This window comes from Ciona robusta, chromosome 2 (assembly GCF_009617815.1).
Source record: "Ciona robusta chromosome 2, ASM961781v2".
Lineage (NCBI taxonomy): Eukaryota > Metazoa > Chordata > Ascidiacea > Phlebobranchia > Cionidae > Ciona > Ciona robusta.
This window is the reverse complement of record NC_143236.1, coordinates 3,085,040-3,108,908: the sequence shown is the minus strand read 5'-3', so window position 1 is coordinate 3,108,908 and position 23,869 is coordinate 3,085,040. Positions and strand designations below refer to the sequence as shown.

Below are 23,869 nucleotides of genomic sequence, written 5' to 3'. Positions count from 1 at the left end.
TATCACGAGCACGATTTTTCGAACGTTCTGTACCCGTGTGTTAAATGTGGCAATGATAAGCATCAATTAAAAGCGAAACGTGTTACGGAGTCGGCAAACAAAAAAGTTTTGCGGCTTGTTGATGCAATGATAAACGTCTAGACAAGGTTACACGTGACCCAAAGCTCTGAAACACCTCGTTATCGAATTCTGCCCTGGAATAAAACACTTTGTTATCGAACTCTGCCCTGGAATATACAGCATTACAAAACAGGCGGTATTTCCTCTGATACTTTTCTTGCTTGATTTACGAATTATGTTCCGCACTTTGGTCAAGTTAATCAGATGTGTCGCTTTATTTTGTAAACTGCGTGTATCACCTTTCCATTGATTATATACAATGTGGGTGCGCACTTCGGTAAGTTTACGTCAGCACCTGCACGTAGTCACACGAACTCGCAAAAACATTTCTGACCCTACCGCCTCAGAGATTAGTCATAGCGGGATTGAGATTACACAGCGGGTTCTTCGCATGCATCGCGAACTACTTTCGATAATGTTCGCTTGTTTTGGCAATGATATTTAAGGGTAAGAAAGATGGGACACTTATTCATTCCGTTTTCTCTTTTCCATAGTAAACAAATGGCATTCAAAAATTTAAAAAACGTATCCTTAGAACTCCCACAGCCCGTTGTTAATTGTTTAAAACACGATTCCGATATTTGGATATTATTTGCTAAAGGTGTCCCATCTTACCCCACAGTACTATACGAAATCAGAAAATGTTCAAAACCAAAGGTTTTCTGTTATATATACGTTCGTTCGTTATATATTAAGCTGTCAGTGGGGAATGCAAATATGTCAAAAAGGCCACTTAAGCGAAACTGCTCGCATCTAACTTAACATCGATGGGGTTAACATAGTTTAATAGCACCCACACCGAACATAGTTTGATAGCCCCCGGATGGAGAAAGCAATCTATACAAGTTGGTGGTTTCCAAAGCTTATGGAAATCAGATTGTATCAACAGTGAATCGACAATGCTGTGGTCGTCTGACAGATTAACTAAACATTGAAAACCTTTTTATAAAACCTTTTTTACAGCTTTGACGTTTCTCAAGGAATTTGTAAAGTGATAAAAAGTTTAACTAATATAAACATCGAATCAGTATAAAATAGAAATGCTATCCGTCACAGTGACACTTCTTGATATGTTTCACAATATTAACTTTACCAAAGGTTCAGTTTCGTATTATTTAAATCATGTTCGTTGCTAATAAGAGTGTAGTTTAGCTTTGACATATTGTCGAAACACGCACTCTGAATGATTAACGTTTCGTTTAGTGATAAAGATTGTCTCCAGTGCCCAACAGCACTCATGGAATCTCTCTTTGTACTGAACTTGTTTGAACTTTGACTAGCCTCTGCCCGGGTGTTCAGTTTAATCCATTTCTCAATAATAGAATTGAAGTTCAAACCGACAAAGTTATACACCTCACGAGCGACCTCCAACGGTCGTGCGCTAACGTCCTCGAAACGCAATCTTTTGTACCTGCCTTTCCAAAGTCGACTCGGTTTCACCCCATCACACAAACTGTTCATGCATTCAGCAAAACGTAAATTACGTCGCTGACTATTACATAGATAGTTGACATTCCCCTTGATAGCAAATGTATTTTTAGCGTCCGAAAATACATCCTTGCGAGACGACATAACTGCACGTGGATCGCGCACCAAGTGTATCACACGCAGTTCTACTCGGGAGTCTTCTAGAATCGGTTCCAGAGATTCCAGGAACGGTTCTGCAATTACCTGTATACGGTTCACGTAATTGACATAAAACAAAATGCGTGTGGTGTGTGGGAGTGTCAGCATTCGCTATATTTGCAAACAAAATCCGAAAATGATAAGATTGAGCAACCGAACAAGCGCATTTCATACAACGACTCTAACTGTACATTTTGTGTTACGATTATATTTTGCAGTTTTGTTTCGTTGTATATTTGCTTATTTTTTATGCATTTTAAATGCTGAAGACATAAAATTAACTAAACTTTACTAAAGCTTGGGGTCTTTGTTCAGCAGCCACCATAATCACAGAGAAACTAAAACCTACCTTGGATACTGGAAACAAACTTCGCTGACAAACTTGGGACAATATCTGTGGGTCAAACGGGACCTTACACCCCTTCCAAGGCGATTGGCAGAGATCGGTGTCACGTGATAAGAAGAGACTTTTAAATTTAAAGCAGAAATTGTCTTCCACACACCGAGATGACTGATCCGGCGCATATCCGCCTTCGACCTGTTGGTTGAAATTGCAAGCTTTTAACGTATGGTAGACGAATAACATTTTAATATTAAACGCAGCTATACAGTTCCACAGTTGCGTTTGCATTGTATTGTTCGAAGTGGAAAAACAATTTTACCCAACTTATATATAAGTATGGTGGGGAATATGGAACACATTTCATTCTACTTTTCGTCTCATTTGGTAGTAAACATAAAACACTCAAACAATTATAAAAAAAACATGTTCACACGACTCCTATAGCTTAGACCGTTGTTAATTGTTTATAACATGATCAGGATATTTGGACATTATGTGCTAAAGGTGTCCAGTCCTCAGGAATAGGTCATTACCGCTTGCTTATACATGTTGGGTAGATTGGTGAAGTTACAACGGCTAATATCGTGTAGGGCACGAAACCTGTTCTCCCTTTGTTTTTTGTAGGATCCGAAAGCGTGCAGAGGTTCAAACATGTAGAACACCTAAAACAAAATCATGAACAATTACTTTTCGTAGGTGATTTTTAAGACATCTAAACAGTAGGAGTAAAACACCCTAAAACATTATCATTTATTGGATTAGGTTGGCTCTAAGAGAGGGGTTATTCCCATTTGTTAACAGTATAATTAAGTACTTTAAAGTTTGGCACACTCTTAGCGACCCCTGAAGTTGGTTCGGCTGTACCAGAGTCGTATAAACACCGAGTAGTCCAACTGCCGTCTATGTGTGTCCAAAATAGAGCAAAACTGGTGACTTTGACAATGGGTTTAAACGAACTTGTTAAGTTTTGTTTGTGTTTTCCTATTGTGGGAAGGTGTAAAACAGCTTCTATTTACCTTACCAAACATTTTTTTAGAAAAAATGTATAAATTTAGCCGCATTAAATGACTAAAATGTCGCAAATCAACCGCTTCTAATTCTAATTTTTGACTTTTTTGACACAGAAAACAAATAACACATGTTTTTTTACATTTTTCAACCTTTAAATTTGTTTTTAGGCCCAAGTTTTTCTGTAATTTACCGAAAAACATACATTTTCCCTATACCTACTGTGTTATTTTGGACCCAAATTGCCGTTCAATTTGTGTTTTACGTAACAATGGGTTGGACTACTCGGTATTTCTATGGCTCTGGGCTGTACAGTTTGGAAAGCTCCGCTTTTTTCAACTTAATTAAATTGTGAAATATTGAAGCTGATTAGAACACATATATAGTAATAGAAGAGTCAAATAAGCTACCTGGCTGTGTTGGTTGAATAACTCGCCAAGAAAACTCGAACCGGATCGCATAGATGTAAATATGATTACTGCTGTGGGTTTAGATAAAGGCTTTTCCTGTAACGGGTGTGCTAGTGTCGCGGTAGCCTCCGTAATGGCCACAGGTGTTGTGACAAGAGTAGTTTTCGAATTTACCAGTCGTGTCTGTAATAAACACAGAATTCAAGTGAAAGCAACGGTTTCGATTTTTCCCCTTATAATTAGTATATATTTCCCAGTTTCATTTGCCTACCTCATACGTAGGCTACTGTATATATATTTATAACAATACAGTGTACAAAATATTTGTTGAAATACGTTGAGATTAATGCCCAGTTATATAAAAAGATAAACTCGTAAATTCCACGTGTATAAAAGCGACAAGCGAAATATCATGGAATAATGCGAAAGAGACTTGAAACAGTTACCTTTGGCTTGGTTGTGTGGTTTACAGTCGGTTCATCATAAGGAAAATCTGCAGGAGAGCGGAGTCTGTGGCCAACTGAAACATTCCTGCATCTAAGAGTTCGGTTTTCCCAAAGAAGAACACAGATTGCAGAGAGACAGATCACGATCATTAATTGGCTGATGGTCATTCGTGAAACTTTTAACATTGTCGTAAGTACTGGTTGCTTCTTCAAATAGTCTACTTGCGTTAAACTGTCTTTGTAAAATTAACGAGGCCTACTGTCTACAGGGCATACCAACTATAGTAAACTCGTTAGAGTCGATGTTCAGATGATCTAATTGTGGCTCTCCTTGTCTTAATGTACGTTAAATGGTTTGGCATAAAACGCACACCAGAAAACGGCCATTAATCAAATACAATTGTCTTTCTGTAAAACTGACGGGGCTGATATTATTGAACAGACGTTTCCTGATATTCCCGACAAAGGAAATCGTGGCAAGCCATGTAATTAAAAAGTGTACACAATGAATGGTTTCTGTATAACTGCTAGACGGGTAATATTCAACCTTAATACTTCAGTAAATTAGAAATAGGCTAAAATCTTCCGCTTCAACAAGTCAACTCATAGATTTTCACTACATCTGCAACAAATGGTACACATCAATGAATAACCTTTATATCTTACTACCTTAAATGTACTATGGATATAGTAAACCTGGTAAACGACAGACGTTAAACACGAGGTGTTCTGCTTTTGAGTTAGGCGACGAAGTATGTCACTTTGTGGGTGATATTTTTGATTTTTTTTATGCGTGGCTGATAATTAAAGATTTTAGACAATCCAGTGGTAACCACTGGGGTGTATTCTTTATTGTAGGTGATAAACATGATAGGTAGCATACTATAATATAGTTTCGGACTTTGTTTTACTATCCTGCTCTAAGCTGCGGTAATATAACGACCGAAAATACTTTAAACTTTTAGGTCTCTATAGCCTATAGATCTGGACTATTTTAAAATACGACAACTGACTGTAAACAGTAAGTACCAACAGAGTGGTTCATTCACGAATGTTTCAACTGGTAAGAAGTGGTGACAAGTGCCATTACAAAGCTATGACCTTGCCATCATGAAGTCTCACTGTTGAAGCATTGAAGGGAAGTTCCAGTAATGGCCAAAAACTGTACAACATGCGGTCGCAATATAGTCAGTCCGTCAGTATACTGTCGCTACTTGTCAACGCAAATTTCGCCATGTTCAGTTTGATCGTCTTTGACATAGTTACGCTGCCCTGATTTACACATACACATAAAGCCAACCTGCTGGGAGCTGTTTAATCAGTACATTAAAAACCACAGACGGTCAATCTCCCCTGTAGAGCTAAATATCAACGAAATTCAACGAAAAGTATCGCGTTGTTTCCGACGGTATTAATCGTGATCATGCGCTCTTCTTAATATACTATTAACAATTATTCTAAGACTCAGGTAGAGTTGGTGGTATCGTGGGAACGAGCATATTGCCGCCTTATGCGCGACGCCCGGTGAGGACTGGGTGACGTCACGTCCCACGGAACTGGCAGGGGACACCTTAGAAATAAAAAAAATAACAAACATTTTTTTAATAATTTTAAGTCGCTGCATTGTGCACATTTAGGGTAATATACAAAACTTTTGATACTAGAATAAAAATGCAAAAATACACCAAAAATATAAACAACTTAATTGACATATATTAGTACTCACTCTTCAGGATGCGGCAGTAACAGCAGACGTTTCTTTTTCTTAGGTTTAGAAGCAGTTGGTGATATGATGGCACTAATGTCTTTTGCTAAGAACGTGATTTCGCCGTTTTTATCGGCACCTGTATAGTATAGTAGAGGTTGATTTTGGATATAACTACTCATTTATTCTTACATGGCAGGGAATAGGTGTAGTTTTGCAAACACTTTATGTCTGTTCACTGTTGTGAGTTAACAGGTTATAATATTCAACTTTGTAGGTGACAACTCAGACGTTTAAATATACACCCACATGTTACTTCAGTGGTAACTCAGAAGCGAAAACAACATTTGTGTTATAATGACGGGTCCGGTGCCGTGGTATAGTGGTTAGGGCGCCTGCCTGTAACCCAGAGATAATGGGTTCAAGGCTCGACGCTGCTACCATTGTGGGTGTATGTGTCCTTGAGCAAGACACTTAACGACAATTGCCCAACCCAGTGGTCACTAATCGGTTGTCCAAATTATCATAAAAAAAAATCCAAAAAAAATAATCACCCACAAAGTAACACACATGGTAACTCGTAAGCTGACACGAGGTGTTAAACCCGTGTGATAGCGACTGTCGTTTTCCGGCCACGCGAGGATAAAGTAAGTTACATTCATTCATTCACGACTGACTTGTCCTGCCACACAAGTATAATAAACCAAGTTGCATTCATTTTGGGGTTTATACCGCCAAATTAGACAACTTAACAGTGACTCCTTAGAGTCTTAACGTTACCATTAAGCCACCGAAAATATAAACAAAATATAAACAGGCATACTGTTACCATTAAGCCTCTAACCCAAGAACGCACTCTGGTAGTAACATTTAGCTTGATAGTAACCTTAAACATTAATCTGAATTATTACATGATGTGACATACATGGTGTGGATGCAGCTCTTGCTTCATTAGACGACTCATATGTCTTCTGTGTTGGGGTGGCAGGATGGGGTGGAATGTTTGTATTTGAGGAAGGAGAACTTTCTGAAACTGACGGAGCAGTTAAAGTTATTACTGTTGTTGGTTGACGTGCTGGGGTCAAAGGTCGTACAACGTTTCCGAGAGTTTTCCGAGCAGAACGAACTATTCCTTCAATGTTCATTGGCCAATTTCTGAAAAAGAACTTTTAAACTTAGATAAATTGATTTCAAACTAGAAAATAATTTGTTTCATTTTGATCTAAAGGTTCAAAACTTAACTTTTAAAGTTAAACGCAATTCATGAAAAGTGTGTTCTAATTTTTTTATTCGGCACCAAAACCTAAAATATTTTGCAAGTTACCTTCGAGCAGATGTTGTGGCTGTCACTGGATTGTGTGGAGAGAATGGTATATTGGGGGTTGCTCTCATTGGGGTTTGAGGTGTTACATGATCAGCAGCTGTATAACATGTTAGTTCATGTGCGTTAAAATAATGTTGTGTTGCTGTGGATGGAAAAAACCTTGTATGGTGAAAAAACTTTAAATAACATTTGTCGTTAAAGAATTATTTTAACGTTAAAGAATTAATTATTTAGAAGGTTGCGAGCAAAAAGTTTGGGGAAGTTTGGTATTAGAAAAAAATCATATTTTTATATTGTTTTTAAAAAAGAACAAACTCATATTTTTATAATATTTTTAAAAAGAATTCCCACTAAAACTTGTACAAACCAGTTCTTGGTGTTGCTGCCACTGGAGGAATGTTTTCAACCTGTTTTGTAAAAATAAAAATAAATGCAAAAATAATAAATGTTATGGCCTTTAAACTCTTTTTATTGCATTAAAAAAGTTTGCATTGCATCAGCTATTTGGTAATTCGTTTGCATCTTTATTGTCATGTTAAGTGATTTAACAAAATAAAAATAATATGTGATGTGCAGGCTAGTAAAGTTGGTAGTATTACTGGGTCCACATAAATATGAATATATGATGCCTTTATATGTACATATTAAAATCTTAAAATGAAACAAAAGGGCATTGCAACATTTGAAAACCACTGACTAAATAAAAGGAAAACTTACATTCCTCCTCCTCATTTGCTCCTCTCTCTCCTGCTCCTCCCTCTCGAACCTCTTTAGATCAAATTCGATCTCGGATGCAAGTTGTTTATCAGAGGCGAGGATCGCTTGAACCTCTGTCCGATATTCCTGCATCACTTCCTGGAGGAAATAAGGGATTCGTATAGTTAAGAGTACTGTGGGGTAATATGGGATACATTCAGAACCTAAATCCCATATTTCCCAAATGGGTTTGAACATTTACTAATGCATTTTTTAAAGTCACGAGGCTTTCAGTTATAGAATTGTTTGAAATATTCTGTTTTCACTATCAAATGGGACGACGGACGATAAATGAAAATGTCCCATTTTACTCCACTCTACTACATTGTATTTTCAGTAAATTTTGTTGATTTTTTTAGTACATTTCAGTATAAAGGAAAGCAACATAGTATATGTGAATATTTCATTCACAACAGGCAAGAAAGAGATTTTAAAATTTATCGATTATTTGATTTCAACAACATTCAACGAATTAAAACCTATGTGTCATTGATTTACAATCAATGGTTTATGTGAGTAATCCATGTCAGTATCTCATGTCACATGTGAGTAATCCATTCCAAAAGTGCTGGGCAAAGTGGTTAGCATGGGATTTCCCATTGCATGGGATTTCCAAAGTCCAAATTATCAGCCATACTTAAAAAAAAATTTCCACAAATTAACATACATGGTAAACCATAAGCTGGCACGAGTTGTATGAACAGCCGTGTTATAACGACTGTCGCCTTTTCCGGCCACTCGAGGATAAAGTAAGTTATATTTATTTATTACAAGGTATTTCACTATAAAAATAACTTCTTCTGTCAATTTGTAAATCTGTGTTTGAAAAAAAAACTATCTAACTTTTCAGATTACACTAACCTTCAGGTATAGCATAACATTCTTAACTAATGGGCTGTGTATTTCAACCAGCATATTCTTTAAACCAATAATAATTGGGATGATGTTTTGAACAAGGTTTTCTTTCACAACCTGAAATTTAACATGAATGTTATAACATAACGAAAGAGTATATTAGAATTGAAAAATATAAAAACCATGTCAAAGCACACATTGTTTGCAGAAAATTAGTGGTAATTTCAAAGTCAAAATAATTTCAAGAAAATCAGACTTAACATCTAACAAGAGTGTAACAATAAATTCTAACTACAAGATTTTTACCTAAACTAAACAACAGGCGTTTTAAAGTATCTGCACAATTCATTTTATTTCATTTTATAACATTTTATATTAAAAATACACTAAATAAAATACAACCACAGAATAAGCAGACATTTGTGGAAAATGGTAGAAATAATATTGTAAAATATTCAGCAAACCTGTGATATAATTTTCTGATTGATTTCATTTTTCAACGCTGCACCCCTTTCCGCTTGAGTTGACATGATGACATCATCATCTCCATCTTCTTTTGTCTTTAAACATTTTAGACGGATTTCCTGATTGAAAATTGTTACATATTGTTTTTTTTAATTGAAAAATATTACACACTTTTTTATTTTTTAAATTAAACACATTCGTATTTTTTAGTGTTTTTAAACTAAAAAACATTAACAAAATAAGTTGTTTTGAACGTATGAAGGTAACTAGTTATACAAGGATGTTATGTTTCATACACCTCTTGGCTTAAGAGTTTCCATGTATGTAATGTTTGTGGCTTGTTGTTGTTATTATTTCTGGAATTTTAATATTTATTTCATTGTATGGCTGACAATTTAACTTATTAGTGACCACTGGGTTGGAGAAATTACGGCTAAGTGAGTTGCCCAAGAACACATACGCCAACAAGGGTAGCAGAGCCAGGTAACTTGTGGGTTAGAGGCAGGCGTGAAAATCACTGTTCCATTTTTAGTAGATTGGTATGTTAAAATACATGCAGTGTTTTAAAAGTGCCAGCTTTTCTTACTTTATATTTAAAAAAATACATACCTTACAACAGAGAACTGCCAAGCAGTCTGTCAGTATGTGCTGCGTTTCTTTGTTTAAAGGAATAACCTTGTCAACAACTGCACCTGTAAGACCGGAGAAAAAATTGGAATAAATAGAAATTTACTTTATTCCAGTGACTTTTCATTAAATAAGTAGATTTAAGAAAGTGCAAACGGAATAACTAAGGATTTATGTACATGACAGTTTAAACACTTCTTAAAACAGATAATACCTAGCACATCTTCACAAAGTTTCATTGTGAGATTAATCCTGTGTTCATCAATCATATTTTCGAGCAGAAATTCATAAATTTCCATCCTTTTCTCCAACCCAGGGATGCCAGACAAGTTAAACAACTTTTTCTCTCTGTGTGGGAAAACCGAATATTAATTAGTCTGTTGAAATATTTGAAACAGAAATAATACAACATGGATACTGCTTAATTTATTTGAGTTTAAAACATAATATAGTAGGGTGGGAGAAGATGGGACACCTTTTTATTCCATTTTATTGTCCCATTCGATAGTAAACAGAGAGCATTTAAAGAATTATAAAACCAAATCCTCAGGACTTCCTGAACCATTGTTAATTGTTTAAAACACGAACAGGATTTGAATATTATGTGCTGAAGGTGTCCTATCTTTCCCCAACCTACATATAATAGGTTTATTTTGAACATAAAAAATGAACCAGGCAAAAAAAATGTCAATGAATGTGCAAATATACCAATAAAATAGGCAAAGAATAAACTGCAGACAATCTTTACAATTAAAAATCACATTTCTGACATTCCACCTGGAATTTTACCTTTCTGACTTTTTAAACCTATGCACACTATGTCCGTTATAATCATTGAAGTAAAACAGGCAAGCGATAAAGTTCCTGAAGAAAAGGTCGCCAGCAGATTGTCCACGCAGAAGTTGGTCCAGCAGACAATAGCGAGATAACGTTCTAATGTCTGAGTTTGTGTCACAAATTGCGTGTAGGAACTTGAACAGAAGTGTTCCCTTCCATTTGATGAATTCTCTCTGTGGTTGATTTTAACATAGTAACATAAGTTTAGACGTATAAATTTTATCATAAAAATGCTTCGGACTGTACATTTTAAAATTTAACCATGTTTTGCCGTTTGTGTGTTAAATATTTATTAACGTTTTAAAAAAACAACAGCATTAAAATTTAAGAATAAATAAACGGGGGTTGGTGATTTTATACATGGAGTATAAATAAAAGGGGGATTGGTGAATATATACGGAGCGTGGTAGCTCTGTTGAGTTGTACACAAGGCTGTAGATATTACAACAAAACTTAATGGCAAGAAGAAAGCACACTTCAAACAATTTTTATGTTTTAACCTAACTTTTACTTAACCAACGAATAAAGCTTTGTCTGCCTTGACAGTTGTTCAGAAAAACTTACTTTAAAGTTTTTTTTTTTCAAAAAATTGGAGTTTTTGTTTCATTTCTTTGTGCCGTTAAATTTTTGCCTTACCCGTAATAAACTGCTGATTAAGACGACTGCGTGTTTTCGAATAACTGCTGACTCATCACCAAGACAAGTTGCCATGTCTGATAGAAAACTGGAACAATACATATATAGATTTGTTGAATTTAAGAGTTACTGTGTGACTGCCAGTACCGTGGGGTAAGATGGGATATCATTAGCACTTAAATTTTATGTTTCCTGACTGTGTTTTGAACAATTAACAACTCTCTTTCATAGTTGCTTGGCTGTCAATATATTTAATGTAAATTTTCTTTGTTCACTACCAAATGTGTCCCATTTTTTCTCACCCTACTATACCGTATTTGGAAATTTTGTGTTGACAACTAACACAGCTTTTTTATGCACAGTTCCCAGTGAATGTTCCTTGTTTAATACCAAATGGGACGATAAAAAAAGATCAAAACATGTCCCGTCTTACCCAACCCTACTATAAAACTAATAGTTTAAACCAATAAATAAAAGCCGATTTAACGTATTTCGTTTTTTAGTTTAAAAATAAAATAGAATGAACTCACGGATCAACAAGTTGTGTTTCAATGACACACAAGTCAGTGAGGACAATCAGGACGTTGTTACGAACCGATTCGTTTTCGCAAATCTCAAGTTCCCTGTGAAATATTGTATTTTATTTGACTCTAGTTGGATATATATTATGTGTTTTTATAAACATATGAGCAAACAGAATAAACATTTTGTGTATTTTTATTGGTTATTTTTTAAATATAAGGCATTTTAATAAACAGCAGTCCCTAAACTACACATAGGTACAAAGCTTGTTAAGTGTGTGTAAATAGTTTGTAAGATTTGCCAATATTTTTTAAATATTTAAAATCATGGTTTCCTCTAATCTGTTTTAATACAAGTTTTATATTAGTTAAAAAAGTTGAAAAATTATAGAAAAAATTCTGTGACCAAAATATTTTTTTGGAAATAAATTTCAAGTAAAAATAAGGTCACCTGGCTATGGCAGGAACGCATTTCTTTGCGAGTTTTTTGTTCCGGAAACAAATTCGACCGAGGTTAAAAATTGTGTGAGCTCTGATAGAAGAGGGAATTTCCCCAGATCGGAACTGAGATAAGGGTTGCGACAAAACCTGGCTGTTTGATGCTAGAAAAAATAAGTTTTTGTGTAAATTTAAAAAAGGTAATTTCATTAGGATACCCAAGCACCCAAAGCAATGGAAAACATATTTTGGGTCCAAAATAAACCAGTGGTGTAGGGAAAAATGCTATGAAAGGTAAACTTGGGACCTAAAAACAAAAATAATAGTTAAACTGTAAAAAAACGTAGATTAATTGTATTCTATTTGCGAAAAAAAATTACGTCTTCCAACCAATGGAAACTGCAGAAAGGCATAACAGATTCATTTAAAACCAATTGGAAAGTCACAGTTTTTGCTTGATTTCGGACACAAAATGGCACAGTTGTAGTCAGAGTTTAGATTTTAGGTTTCATAATTAAACTTTATCCTAAAATAGATTTTTTGTAAATTTTATAACTTTTCCTTATAAATAAATGGAAATCTCACTAACCAGTTTGATCCACAGTATTTGGATTGGTAAGCAAAGCTTGTACAGAAAATAATAAAGATTTTGGAACTTTGTCCGGGTGTCTTTGTGCCAAGTCACCAACTGTGTACAAGTGAGTTACCTGGGATTTTAATATTATGTTGTGACTAAACGATACAGGTTCCATACTTGGTACTAGTAATAATGTGTATATCACTTTTGAACATTCATTTACAATGCTTCAGACTACATTTTAAGCTTTTTTTGCAAAATTTTTAGTTATTTTGGTGTATGTGTACTTGGGCAAGATATTTAGGCATCGCTGCAAGCCTACAACCCAGTGGTCACTATTAAGTTATAGCACCTTGGGTGTCAGATTAACGCGCCAACTCCTAAATGTTAAGTTTTATGGAGTAGCATGCTGTAGGACCTCACCCATATAGTATAGATTATAAAATGTTTTATTCTTAGATTTTTACTTACCAACAAATCATTGTCATACTTTGATGATGTCATAATATCATGCATCCATCGGTCAGTAGTATTTAAAACTTTCTCCGTCCATTTCATCATAGATGTCTGTGAGGTATATAAAAGGGTTGTTGATGAAATCACACAGATGAATAGTTTAGTCATTTATGTTTTAATAAAAAAATACATTTACTATTTATGAAAAAAAAAATTTAATTATTGTTTTAATGAAATTTAAATGAGTTGCAAGGAAAACGTTGGAGAACAAATGTTTGTAACAATGTATTGAAAGCAACATATTCATAATTTTATACTTTTTCACGAAGTTAACAATATTGTGCGTCGAAGATGGCGTTGGTTGGACTGTGATGTCGATGGAGTTCGAGATGAAGTAACACTGGTCGCAAGAAGACTTAAATGGGCTTTCCAGGTGTTGGGGTAATGGGCCAAATCTGGCCTAAATCCCAAAAGGACCTCACCCACAAAAAAAAATAAACAATATTAAAATCACCGTTGAATCTTTATCGTTATCATGGATGGCTTGGTGAAACTTTTCGATCGCTTCACAAGTGTGGTTGATAAGATGAATCGGGCATGTATATGTCTCAATGCTGGTAGCCAATCTCGCTGAAAAAAAATGTTTCAAACTTAAAAATTGATTCAAACATAAAAAATGTTAGGAAATTGACTTAAATTAAACTAAACTTAAAAGTATTCCACTTTCCAAACATGTTGAGAAATGAAAGTATTCTAAAAATAATAGGAATTAACAATTTTAAGAAAATGAATAATAGGCTTAACCATTATTTTTACATAGTTTTAAAATATGAAACTTTTTATTACAATTCAAATGTGTTTCTATACTACAAGCATAACTTACCCAGCACTGCTTTCTTATCAGTTGAATTAAGATTTTGTGCAACTTGTCCTACTGAGCAAATCATATCAACCTATGTAAACAAGATGGAACTTTCGTTATATACATTTATAATCATTAAACTAAGGATAAAAAATATAAAAATATCAAAAAGGAAAAATAAGTATAACAATGCATAAAAAATAAATCTAAAAATGTAAAAGTAGAGTTAAAAGCATTGATAAAGCAACAGAGTAAAACAGTTGTTAAAAAAAAAGAAAAATATTTTACTTTACAATAAATTCAATCATGTTTGGCAGTTTTGATTTATTTAGTTTTTATTATTCACCTGTAAACTGATAAGGGATTGGTCACAGTTGGAAGATTTCCAATTTTCAATGACGTGGCACGCTGTGATTGGATCGCTGTGGTAAAGTGTCATCATTCGTAATGTCATCCAAGCTGATACTGCATTAAGATTAAAAATACCTGATTTATTTTCTAGTTCTACCCTCATTTCAGAATTATAAAAAGACTTGGAAAATAATTCTTTAACAGAAAAAGCTGTTAAATCTGGTTTTAACAATAAAACCCGGTATTTTTTACTTTATACCAAAACTTGTTACAATATATCAGTCATATGATGCTATAGAATAGTTTTATGTTTTGCGCCATTTTAAATTCATAAAGTTACAGAAATAAAACAAAACAGGTGAGAAGAAATTACTTTACCTTTCTGATCAGCATTGTCTAAACCACGCACAACATTTTGAACCAAACTTTTGTTGATTTTCTTTTGCTGGTTCCACTGTCGTATTGCTTTTTGTAAGTAAACCCTTCATAGAAAACACACCTTTTCTTATATTATAATTAAGTTAACAATTTTTATAAATCTATTGAAACTACAGGAAATGAATTGGTGATTTTGATCTTTATATGCGATAATTTATACAACACAGTTCAAAACAGCAATAACTTGTTCTTTTTAGCAACATAAACCTCAGCCACTTTCATTTCAGTGTAATTATGTTACACTAACCTAGAACTAGGTCACAATTAGCCAATTGTGGCCTGCAAATTTGAACTTATTTTTTGTGAAACCCAACATTAGAATTAGGCCTGTTAAGTAATACTGTGGCAGAATGTCACCTTAATTTATTTCCCTTTTCCGTTGAAAGAAAGTTAAGCAGGTCCCAAGAAAGAACATTCTTTTCTTGATTGGAACTGATCATTCCTTCCAGTATTTTTTCTTCCATTAACTGGAAATTAAAAACAAATAAAAAATTAAATAAATATCAATTCTATTTATGTCTTTGTATATGGGTGAAAATCAGATTGATTAAAACAAAAAAAGAGATAGCAGCAACAAAAGAGTCAATAAAAAAACTTAAATAATATATGTATGAGTTATTCTTAAGCATTTATATTGACAATAAATATTTGTTCTTTTAAACGTCTGGAAAAATTTAAAAGGCAGCAAATGTACCAATATGGATAATGCCATTATCTGTTTCCAGTAAATGAATATTTAAACTACAGACTGGTACGCAGCCATTTCAGAACGTTTTGATTAATTATGAAAGCGGATAGCTGTATAGTGTATACCAGTATGAATTTTAAAAACATGCAGCCTGATACACATTGCACATTGTAACACACAACTTAAATTACGCTAATATCAACAAAAGTCAGAAAAAAACAAATTACACCCATTTGGTAATAAATTCATTACATATACACCAACTATTTAATAACAAACTTACAATTAATGTTTTCTCCTGTACAGATGCCTCGGTATCCTCCACTCTAGTAAACACTCCTTGTACCCACATTTCTCGAACCTCCCTTATATTACTGTGTGCCTGAGAGAAAAAGTGACATAGGAAATATATAAAACAAAATACAGCTATAAAAGCTATTATTAGCAACTTCAAGCTATTATTAGCAAATATCAAACACTTCATATTTTTATATTTCTGATTTGCACTGTGCAAAAGTGGTTCTCTCTCTAGCCCAGAGTTTTTGGGTAAGAGGCACAGCGCTGCTACCATTGTGGGCATTTGTGTCATTGGGCAAGACACTTAACGACAATTGCTTCAAACCAGTGGTCCCATATGTTTATATTGCCACCAATATAATAAAGAAAACACACACAGTCCCACACATTTACATACGGTAACTTGTAAACCGTTACAACGTATGTGAAACAGAAACCCCTTGTCATAACGACTGTGGTTGCCCTGCCCAGTGAGGATAAATAAGTTACATTCATTAATTCATACATCAAAACGTGAAAAAATAGATGAATATTATTTTTTCAAACAAAAGAAAAAAATTCCACTTTATATATGATTTCTATGCAGCCCCTTTACTTACATCAAGAACATCAGTTGCGCACTGGATGGCGCACTTCCTCACACTTAACATCGGGTCTCGACAACCGTTACCGAGGGCAACAAGAAACTTTGAGTTAGGGGGGGCGGAGTGGGAACATATTGTCGACTTTATCGCGAGGAGTGAGCTACGACGAACGGTGAGCTTCAAGTCCGATGATCGCTCACAAAGAAGCGAAATAAGGCCGCCCACTAGAGTGATTAAAGAGAAAATTTGTGTTTTTAATTTTTGTCATATTTTTAAGGTAAAATTTGTTTAAAATATTTTGACTTTAAAACTTCAGAATATTTTGGAATAAATTAAAGAAAGAGAAACAACAACACATAAGTTATTGGGTCACTAAAACAATTCAAACTACATTGACTTGAGTAAAAACCATATTGTGATTTTTTTTTTGACTTGGGTAAGTTTTTTCTTGTGTTCTTATAAAAAAAATTAGGCTAAAGTTTTGAAACTTACCACAAGCCTCAGATATTAGAAAGGAATCTTGGTTGATTGGTAATGGAGTAATGGGGTCAGCTGAACTGGAGATACAAAATATATATTTTTTTTAATGTATAGTCAAAAATCGGAAAAAAGTTTTTTTGTAATGTATAGTCAAAAATTAAACAACCCATCGGTAACCACAAGATTTAAGCAATTGCCGTTAAGTTTTTTGCCCGAAGACACACAATGGTAGCAGCGTCATGCCTTATACCGTAAACTTTGGGCTAAAGACGGCGTGCTTAAAACAAACATGTAAAAGTAAAGTTAAATTCAATAAAATACAACGAACAGACTAAAATAGGATACTTTTTGTTACAACAACCTTTTTTTAAACAGAGCATTGAACACACTCGATGAAATGAGTTTCTTATCCATAACTTCAGCAAGTACAAGAAGTGATTTGGATCGTACAGTTGGAGCAATATCTTTTATTTTGTTAACGATAACCTGGATAATAAACATGTCTTGTAAAATTTATAAATCAAAGTCAAAAAAAGAAATTTTACTCATTTGCCAATAAATTCATAAAGGCCAAAACTTCAATAATAAACTTACAATTAATGTTTTCTTTTGTACAGAAGATATATATATTACTTTTATATATATATATCATAGACTCCTTAAGATAAGGACTGGAACCTCCCGTGCTCGGGGTTTGTAACTTGAGTCCGAGGGTTAACTTGAGTCCTAGACTAAAATGACTTCTAGAGAAGCTGGAGACACAATCTTGGTATCCATATTAGGGTATTTGAGGATGGCGAAATGAAAATACTTTCAATATCATCCGAGGTCATTTTCAAGGTCGAAATTTATATCTTAAAGTCAAATTACTGAATTTTAGTCATTTTTTTGCCTATTTTTGCGTCCTACTGAAAAACCAAAACATTTTTAAAGAAGTCTGTGACGAAGCATGATATTGTGCACCTACTGCATCTAATAGTTGATATCTATCATCGTTTACTAATGTACATTTTGTTTGTTTCTCTTTCAAAAGCAGTATACCTGGCGAATTCATAGGGTCTTTATGTTGTTTTCTACTTTGGTGACAATATGACACGTCGTTGCAGTTGCTTTGGTTGTAAAGAGAAATATGAAGGGACGCCCTATGTAAAGGTCATATCCTTCCCAAAAGATTCTAAGTAGAGGGAGAGATGGCTATTGGCAATGCCAAATGGGAAAGAAAGCTTTTCAACTGTAAAGTGGTGTCAGTTGGGGGCGGCAAACGACCCAAAGAACCGCCTTCAATAGTTCCTGAAGTACCAAAATCAGCATTAAAGCAAGTGACATCAGGCTGACGCCCAACACCATCGTCTACGTCAGAAGCAAAAGCTGAAAAAGTGCGGGCAGCTGGAGAGGCTGCAGACAAGATCCAAGATTTTGACGACTTTTGTGCTTTTTTTGTTAACCTTTCTTTCGCATATGGCATTGCCAAAATCAATCTCTCCCTATCCTCCTTTTGGAAAGGACGACCTTTACATAGGGCGTTCCTTCATAGTTTTCTTTACAACAAAAGCAACTGCAACGACGTGTCACATTGTCACTAAAGCAGAAAACAACACAAAAACCATATGAAATTGCCAGCTATACAGCTTCAGAAGAGAAACAAACAAAATGTACATTAGTAAACGATGGTGGATATTAACCATTAGATGTATAGGTGCACAATACCAAGCTTCGTCACAGACTCCTTTAAAAATGTTTTGCTTTGAGAGTTAGACGCGTGTCTTCAGCTTCTCTAGAAGTCATTTTAGCCCAGGACTCAAGTTAACCCTCGGACTCAAGTTACAAACCCCGAGGTCGTAACCTTCCAGTCCTTATCTTAAGGAGTCTATGATATATATACAACACTAAGCAGTGTCTCTTTAACGTGTTAAACTACTAAGTAAATTAACAAACTGTGTAGTGGAACTTTGACAATTGATACAAAATATATTTTGCAGGGTTTGCAGCACACTTTGTTCAAAATGTAATTGTCATATTTTTTTTCACAGTAAAGTTAAGAAAAAAAGATAAAGTATAATATACATGTAAATAGGTTGTAGTACCAGCTTATATGACACATAATAGAAAAAATATACGAACAACATTTATTGAAGTTAAAATTAATACCCTAACAGGAATCTAGGTTTACATAATATGTATTTTCCTGCTTTTCCATAAATCATGAATTGTTTTATGTTATGTTTATCTCTTGGGCAAAATATGGTAAACCTTTTTTGCGGCAATTAACTATCTTCTTGCTGACCAAAGTTTTAACACACTTATTCAAGCCCACTGTACCACATATTTTACATTACTTTTTGCCAAAAAAAAAGGAAAAAAAACGAAAAATGATACAGAATTTCAAATGCATTAATCAAGTAGTAAATAACTTACTTTCAATAAAAACTTATGAGAAAGACATTGTTCTAATTCTGAAAATATTTCTTTTTCTGGATCAGCTCTGCGCTCTGATTGGTGAAGAAGGTGACCAATAAGAACAACCGCTCCAACTCTGTTTCCAATCTGAATTTTTAAACATTTTGAGTAAAAAAAAACATTTTAAAAAGAGAAAAAAATAATATTTTTAGGAATTTTACCCAAAAAAATATAAAATTTAAATTTCTTTTTTTAAACAAATTGGGCAATGTTTAAAATCAACCCATTTTACAAAAACAAGAATCCTGAGAATACGATTGATATATGCCAACAAAAAATGACATATTACAAATATTTGTTTCATTACCTTGACATCATTCGCCAGCCTTGCGGTCCATGATACAAAATCTGCATACCACAACACAGGCATCTTGTAAATAAAGTTCGCAACAAAAAGTCCGGTTTGATGTCGAAAGTCACTTCGATCTGGGCTCTGTAACAATTTGTAATGTATTGTTCAACCTTTTTTCATAAAGATAAAGTCTGTACTTTTTCCTTACTTTTCCCTATATTGTTTTATTTTTTCCTTTAGTGAAAAAATGTTCTTGGTTTTCTACCCACCTGCCCTATTACATTCTGCATGAGAGTTCTTGTTGTCTGATGTGCCGTGTCTCCATGATCTTCACATATAAGTGAGACCCCATGAAGGGCCACCTCTGCTCGATGTATAAACACTTTTGAAACACACCCACTCCCACACTTAGTGGCAGCTTTCATTGTTATTGTTGTCATAAGAAGACGGAACACGAGATGAACCAACTGTAAATACATCACATTGAACACAATGTTACAAATGTGGACGAGGGTAATTGTATCAAAACAAATATTAATCGTTATCAAATAGACATTTATTGTAATCGCATTTAAGTAGCAGCAGAGTTGATAAAAACAAGTTTTTCATCAAAAGAACAAACATGTTTGCAGCATCAATTAAAAACAAAAAAAAGCATATAAATGTGCAACTTTAAAACTACATTTTGTTGCTGTTTCTTGAGTATAATACAACTTTAAAAATGAAGTTGTGTCAACAGGTTTAACATATGATTACAAATAAAAACTTACCTGAGTTATTGCGCCATGTTTTTTATTAACCACAAGTCGAAAAGCTTTGACAACCAATTCACTTAGTGTTCCAATGGAATCACTATGGATTTATATACAACAAGAGTTTAACAAATTGTGATATCATTAAGCAAAGGAAAAATTTTACCTGTTTTGAGCTGTTGAGGCAGTCTGACCATCATGCTTTAAAATTTCTACAAGCGCCTGAAACAATATGGAAGTAGAGAGAAACTGAAGTGCATAACATGAGTAAAACATGCACTAACTTAATATTACATCATGCCAGTGGTACACAGATTCTAATCGAAAACGTAAGTTATGTGTCATCAAATGGCAAGAGCAACAGGACAACAATCATTACACTGTGTTTTGTTTTATACACCTTATGCCCGCATAGGAGCTACCACAACCACGTGTGAAAATGTTTCATCTTTAATATATAGGTGACAATTAAAAAAAAAACATAACAAACCACTGGTTTCATTCAATTGCATCAAAATGCCTTGCCCAAACATGTATACAACAACAATCATAGCAGCAGCTATATTAGCGATATAAGTTTACTGTAGTTAAAAAAATAAAAGGGTAGCAATATAGCTTATACAAAGTTTCCAAAAAAAATCAAATATTTTTTCAAATAGCAGACAGGCTAATTACAAAAAAGTTACAATTACATTTGACTGCAAGGACCTAACACAGTGTTGGATTACTTGAATATATAAATATATGATTTCAATTTAAAATACCTCAACAAGTTGGGTGAGTGACGTTTGTTTATCTTTAAGCGAGTAAACTTCCAAAAGATGACAAACATCATTGAGGAGTGAGGGAAGAGAGGAGAGGATGCGAGTGATTTCATCCCGAGTTAGATTTGCTTCATCTGCATTATCCGGGCCAATTTCAATTTCTTGTGAAAGAGTCTACAAAAAGTATTTGTTTAATTATGAATGAATGTAACTTTATCCACGCTGAGTCAAAAAAAACGAGTTACCGAGTATGTTTTTTTTTTTATTGCCAGTAGTTTATGTTAAGGCAGATAATTGGGCATTTTTTGGACATTGCGTAATAACTTAAAAGTAAAACAATATTATACTAAGTGTCTCTGTCACTTCCTTTAGATGTTAATTACATAGAAAAGAATTATGTGCGTATATATATATACCATGTTCTTATGAAATTCCCAAACTCTATAAAACCAAAGTGACTCCGCTCTCATGCCTCCCTAATAATTAGCTCACTTGCATACAGCTTAAAAACCATCCGTTTTGCACTTTTTACTAAACCTAATCTGATACATTATAAATTCTATGAAGACAAAACACTGATAACAAATTAGTGAATACAACACATACCATTCTGTGTTGCTGGGATGCAGTCGGTGCAGATTTCTTCTTTTTCTTGCTACTTGAATCAACATCTACACTTGCAGCCATTTTTAAAGCAGAACATGATTTTTCAAACAAGATGAGATGATAGAATAAGCTACCACTGCTGCCTGTGGAAAATATAAAAATTAAAACCATTTTATCATGGCATACTAGCAAAATACCGGCGTTGTTAGGCCATAGTTGGCTCATCATATCAAAATGCTCAATTAATTGTGTGAGGAAGTGCTACGAAAATACAACAAACAAAAAACAAGTCCAACTAATTGTTAATAAGAGATTGACGATGCTATTTAGGAGAAATATTTATCTTTAATACAACATTTGGACTTAATTTTGGTCTGTTACTTTTTGGTAGCACCAGATTCTTACAATGTTTCACTAAACAAGAGTCATTTACCTCTATGAGCATTACATCACTGTTACATAGACAGGATTTATTACAAGGTAATCGCGTAAGGCTTTAAAGTGACAATAATTACAACGTAAGGCAGAACTTCTTTTAATTTCAAATTTATGTAGTCTGTTTTAGTGTGCCAATTCTGGCATAAACCCCAGGTCCCATGGCTTACCACCACATAGAACACCATTCCACATTGTCTAACCTGGCTGTTTAAGTAATAGGAAATATAATTGAGCAGCAAGAAGACATCGACGTTTCTCATCAAATGTTGCTGATGCCAACAAGCCAGTATATAGAACATGGTAAATCCAAACTTGTACACATGGATGGCTAATTCCACTATCATTCAATACATCCCAAATTGTCTAAAAAAATGATGGTTTTTGTTGACTGTATTAGACAATTTTTTACACTCACAATCACATTACCATGTTATGCATTTTTAACACAAATCTACATTTTCCATTAGAACACAGACTAATTTTTTTTACAGAATCTTAAACTACTTTTTTTTATTTTTACAGTATATACTTAGCATTGCCGAAAACAAAAGTTGTTATAACACGGGTGTTCTGTATCATACACCTTGTGCAAGCTTACAAGTTACCATGTGTGTAACTTTGTGATTATCAATGAATATTTTTTGTTTGTTTTCTTAAATTTATGTTTGCCAGTTCAATAAATTCATTAGTGACCACTGGGTTGGGGCAATTGCTATTTTGCCGAAAGACGCATTTGCTCACAATGGTAGCAGCGACTAGCCTTGATCCAATTAGCTCTTGATTAGAGGCAGGCGCGCTAATACCAAATCACAATAAACAGAAAATTGAGGAACACATACATATCTATCCTCTCCACCAATCGAGGGCTTCTTAATTTCATCGATAACTTGAATGATCAGTTGGTTTGTGGTTGAAGAAAACTCGAGAATAAAATTTGGGGAGTCCGTAAATTCTGATGATGTCACTATCTCAATCTGATCTGTAATCATAAACAAAAATAGATAAAGCGTTTTACGATTTGTAACAAATTAAAAAAAAATTGAATTATATATATATATATATTATATATATACAAATTTTTGAAAATTATTACTTTAATTTTAAAATAGATTTCATTGCAAAATTTTGTTTAGATTTTAAAAAGTAGGCCTAATTAATAAAGATATTTTTTAACTGTAATCCGTTTTGTCGCTATTTCCTGTCTTTTGAATTAAAATATTTTTAAATCCTCGCTACTGTAATCAAAGAGACAAATAAAGGTATTATCATTATACTAAAATGGATAAATCATTTTACTTCAAAGAATTTGTGCTGTGAACTTTGAAAAAAAAAGTTGTCAATTACAGTACGCTAAAAAAGCAACGAAAAATATTTACATTAATGTATTATTTACCTTGGGGTATATCTGTGAACTGCAAACGTCCAAATCCTTCCGAAATAACATTATAATTCATTTTGTAAAGTTAATAATTACTGTTCATGATTTAATAATTTCTAAACAAGGAAAACAAATATTTCCCGCCAAACCTTGATATAACATTTTTATAAAAACAAGAAAGCAAGCTAAAGGGAGTGTTTTTAAAAATAATTTTCAATTTCTTTCCAAAGATCATGATATATTCACACATGTTTATAACAACTTGACTAAAGGTGCATACGCCCACATAGCATCGATGAGCTATGATCTATTACTTCTGGGTCAGGACAACG

The 23,869-nt window shown here is 33.9% G+C and overlaps 2 protein-coding genes across 5 annotated transcripts; both read right to left on the bottom strand.

Annotated features, from left to right (window-relative positions):
• Nucleotides 1–316: 316 nt before the first annotated feature.
• LOC149740156 (carbohydrate sulfotransferase 1-like) lies at nt 317–5,086 on the bottom strand. 3 transcript variants are annotated; one of them, XM_089871591.1, is made up of 5 exons: nt 3,954–5,086; nt 3,508–3,690; nt 2,623–2,751; nt 2,096–2,284; nt 317–1,791 (listed from the first exon to the last, which is right to left on the bottom strand). In XM_089871591.1, the coding sequence occupies exons 1-5, from the start codon at nt 4,137–4,139 to the stop codon at nt 1,210–1,212; spliced, it is 1,269 nt and encodes a 422-aa protein (XP_089727717.1). In that variant the 5' UTR covers nt 4,140–5,086; the 3' UTR covers nt 317–1,209. The 3 variants fall into 3 exon arrangements, with proteins under 3 accessions (XP_089727717.1, XP_089727719.1, XP_089727718.1); XM_089871593.1 differs by lacking the exon at nt 2,096–2,284; XM_089871592.1 differs by lacking the exon at nt 3,508–3,690.
• A 163-nt stretch (nt 5,087–5,249) lies between these two features.
• Nucleotides 5,250–23,746, bottom strand: LOC149740155 (condensin-2 complex subunit D3-L-like). Of its 2 annotated transcripts, none has more exons than XM_089871569.1 (35): nt 23,553–23,746; nt 22,999–23,138; nt 22,360–22,522; nt 21,722–21,864; nt 21,116–21,289; nt 20,518–20,573; nt 20,370–20,451; nt 19,869–20,066; nt 19,615–19,740; nt 19,266–19,394; nt 17,212–17,336; nt 16,863–16,927; nt 16,386–16,594; nt 15,773–15,871; nt 15,159–15,268; nt 14,742–14,845; nt 14,359–14,477; nt 14,034–14,103; nt 13,665–13,780; nt 13,166–13,261; nt 12,707–12,824; nt 12,131–12,281; nt 11,689–11,781; nt 11,159–11,246; nt 10,475–10,695; nt 9,900–10,033; nt 9,668–9,750; nt 9,058–9,177; nt 8,600–8,710; nt 7,700–7,837; nt 7,350–7,389; nt 6,983–7,124; nt 6,584–6,813; nt 5,680–5,797; nt 5,250–5,523 (listed from the first exon to the last, which is right to left on the bottom strand). In XM_089871569.1, exons 1-35 carry the CDS (start codon nt 23,611–23,613, stop codon nt 5,418–5,420), a joined length of 4,278 nt encoding a protein of 1,425 aa, XP_089727695.1. In that variant the 5' UTR covers nt 23,614–23,746; the 3' UTR covers nt 5,250–5,417. The 2 variants fall into 2 exon arrangements, with proteins under 2 accessions (XP_089727695.1, XP_089727696.1); XM_089871570.1 differs by having other exon boundaries at nt 6,983–7,079.
• Nucleotides 23,747–23,869: the final 123 nt, after the last annotated feature.

Coding starts and splice junctions, on each gene's coding strand:
- LOC149740156 (XM_089871591.1), bottom strand. CDS start 4,139: ATGTTAAAAGTTTCACGAATGACCATCAGCCAATTAATGATCGTGATC. Junction 2,285..2,622: donor CCAACATGTATAAGCAAGCG/GTAATGACCTAT, acceptor TTCAACCAACAG/GTCGAAGGCGGATATGCGCC. Junction 1,792..2,095: donor GTTTGTTTCCAGTATCCAAG/GTAGGTTTTAGT, acceptor AACCGTATACAG/GTAATTGCAGAACCGTTCCT.
- LOC149740155 (XM_089871569.1), bottom strand. CDS start 23,613: ATGAATTATAATGTTATTTCGGAAGGATTTGGACGTTTGCAGTTCACA. Junction 22,523..22,998: donor TTGGTGGAGAGGATAGATAT/GTATGTGTTCCT, acceptor TCATTTTTTTAG/ACAATTTGGGATGTATTGAA. Junction 9,178..9,667: donor TGGCAGTTCTCTGTTGTAAG/GTATGTATTTTT, acceptor ATTTTCAATCAG/GAAATCCGTCTAAAATGTTT.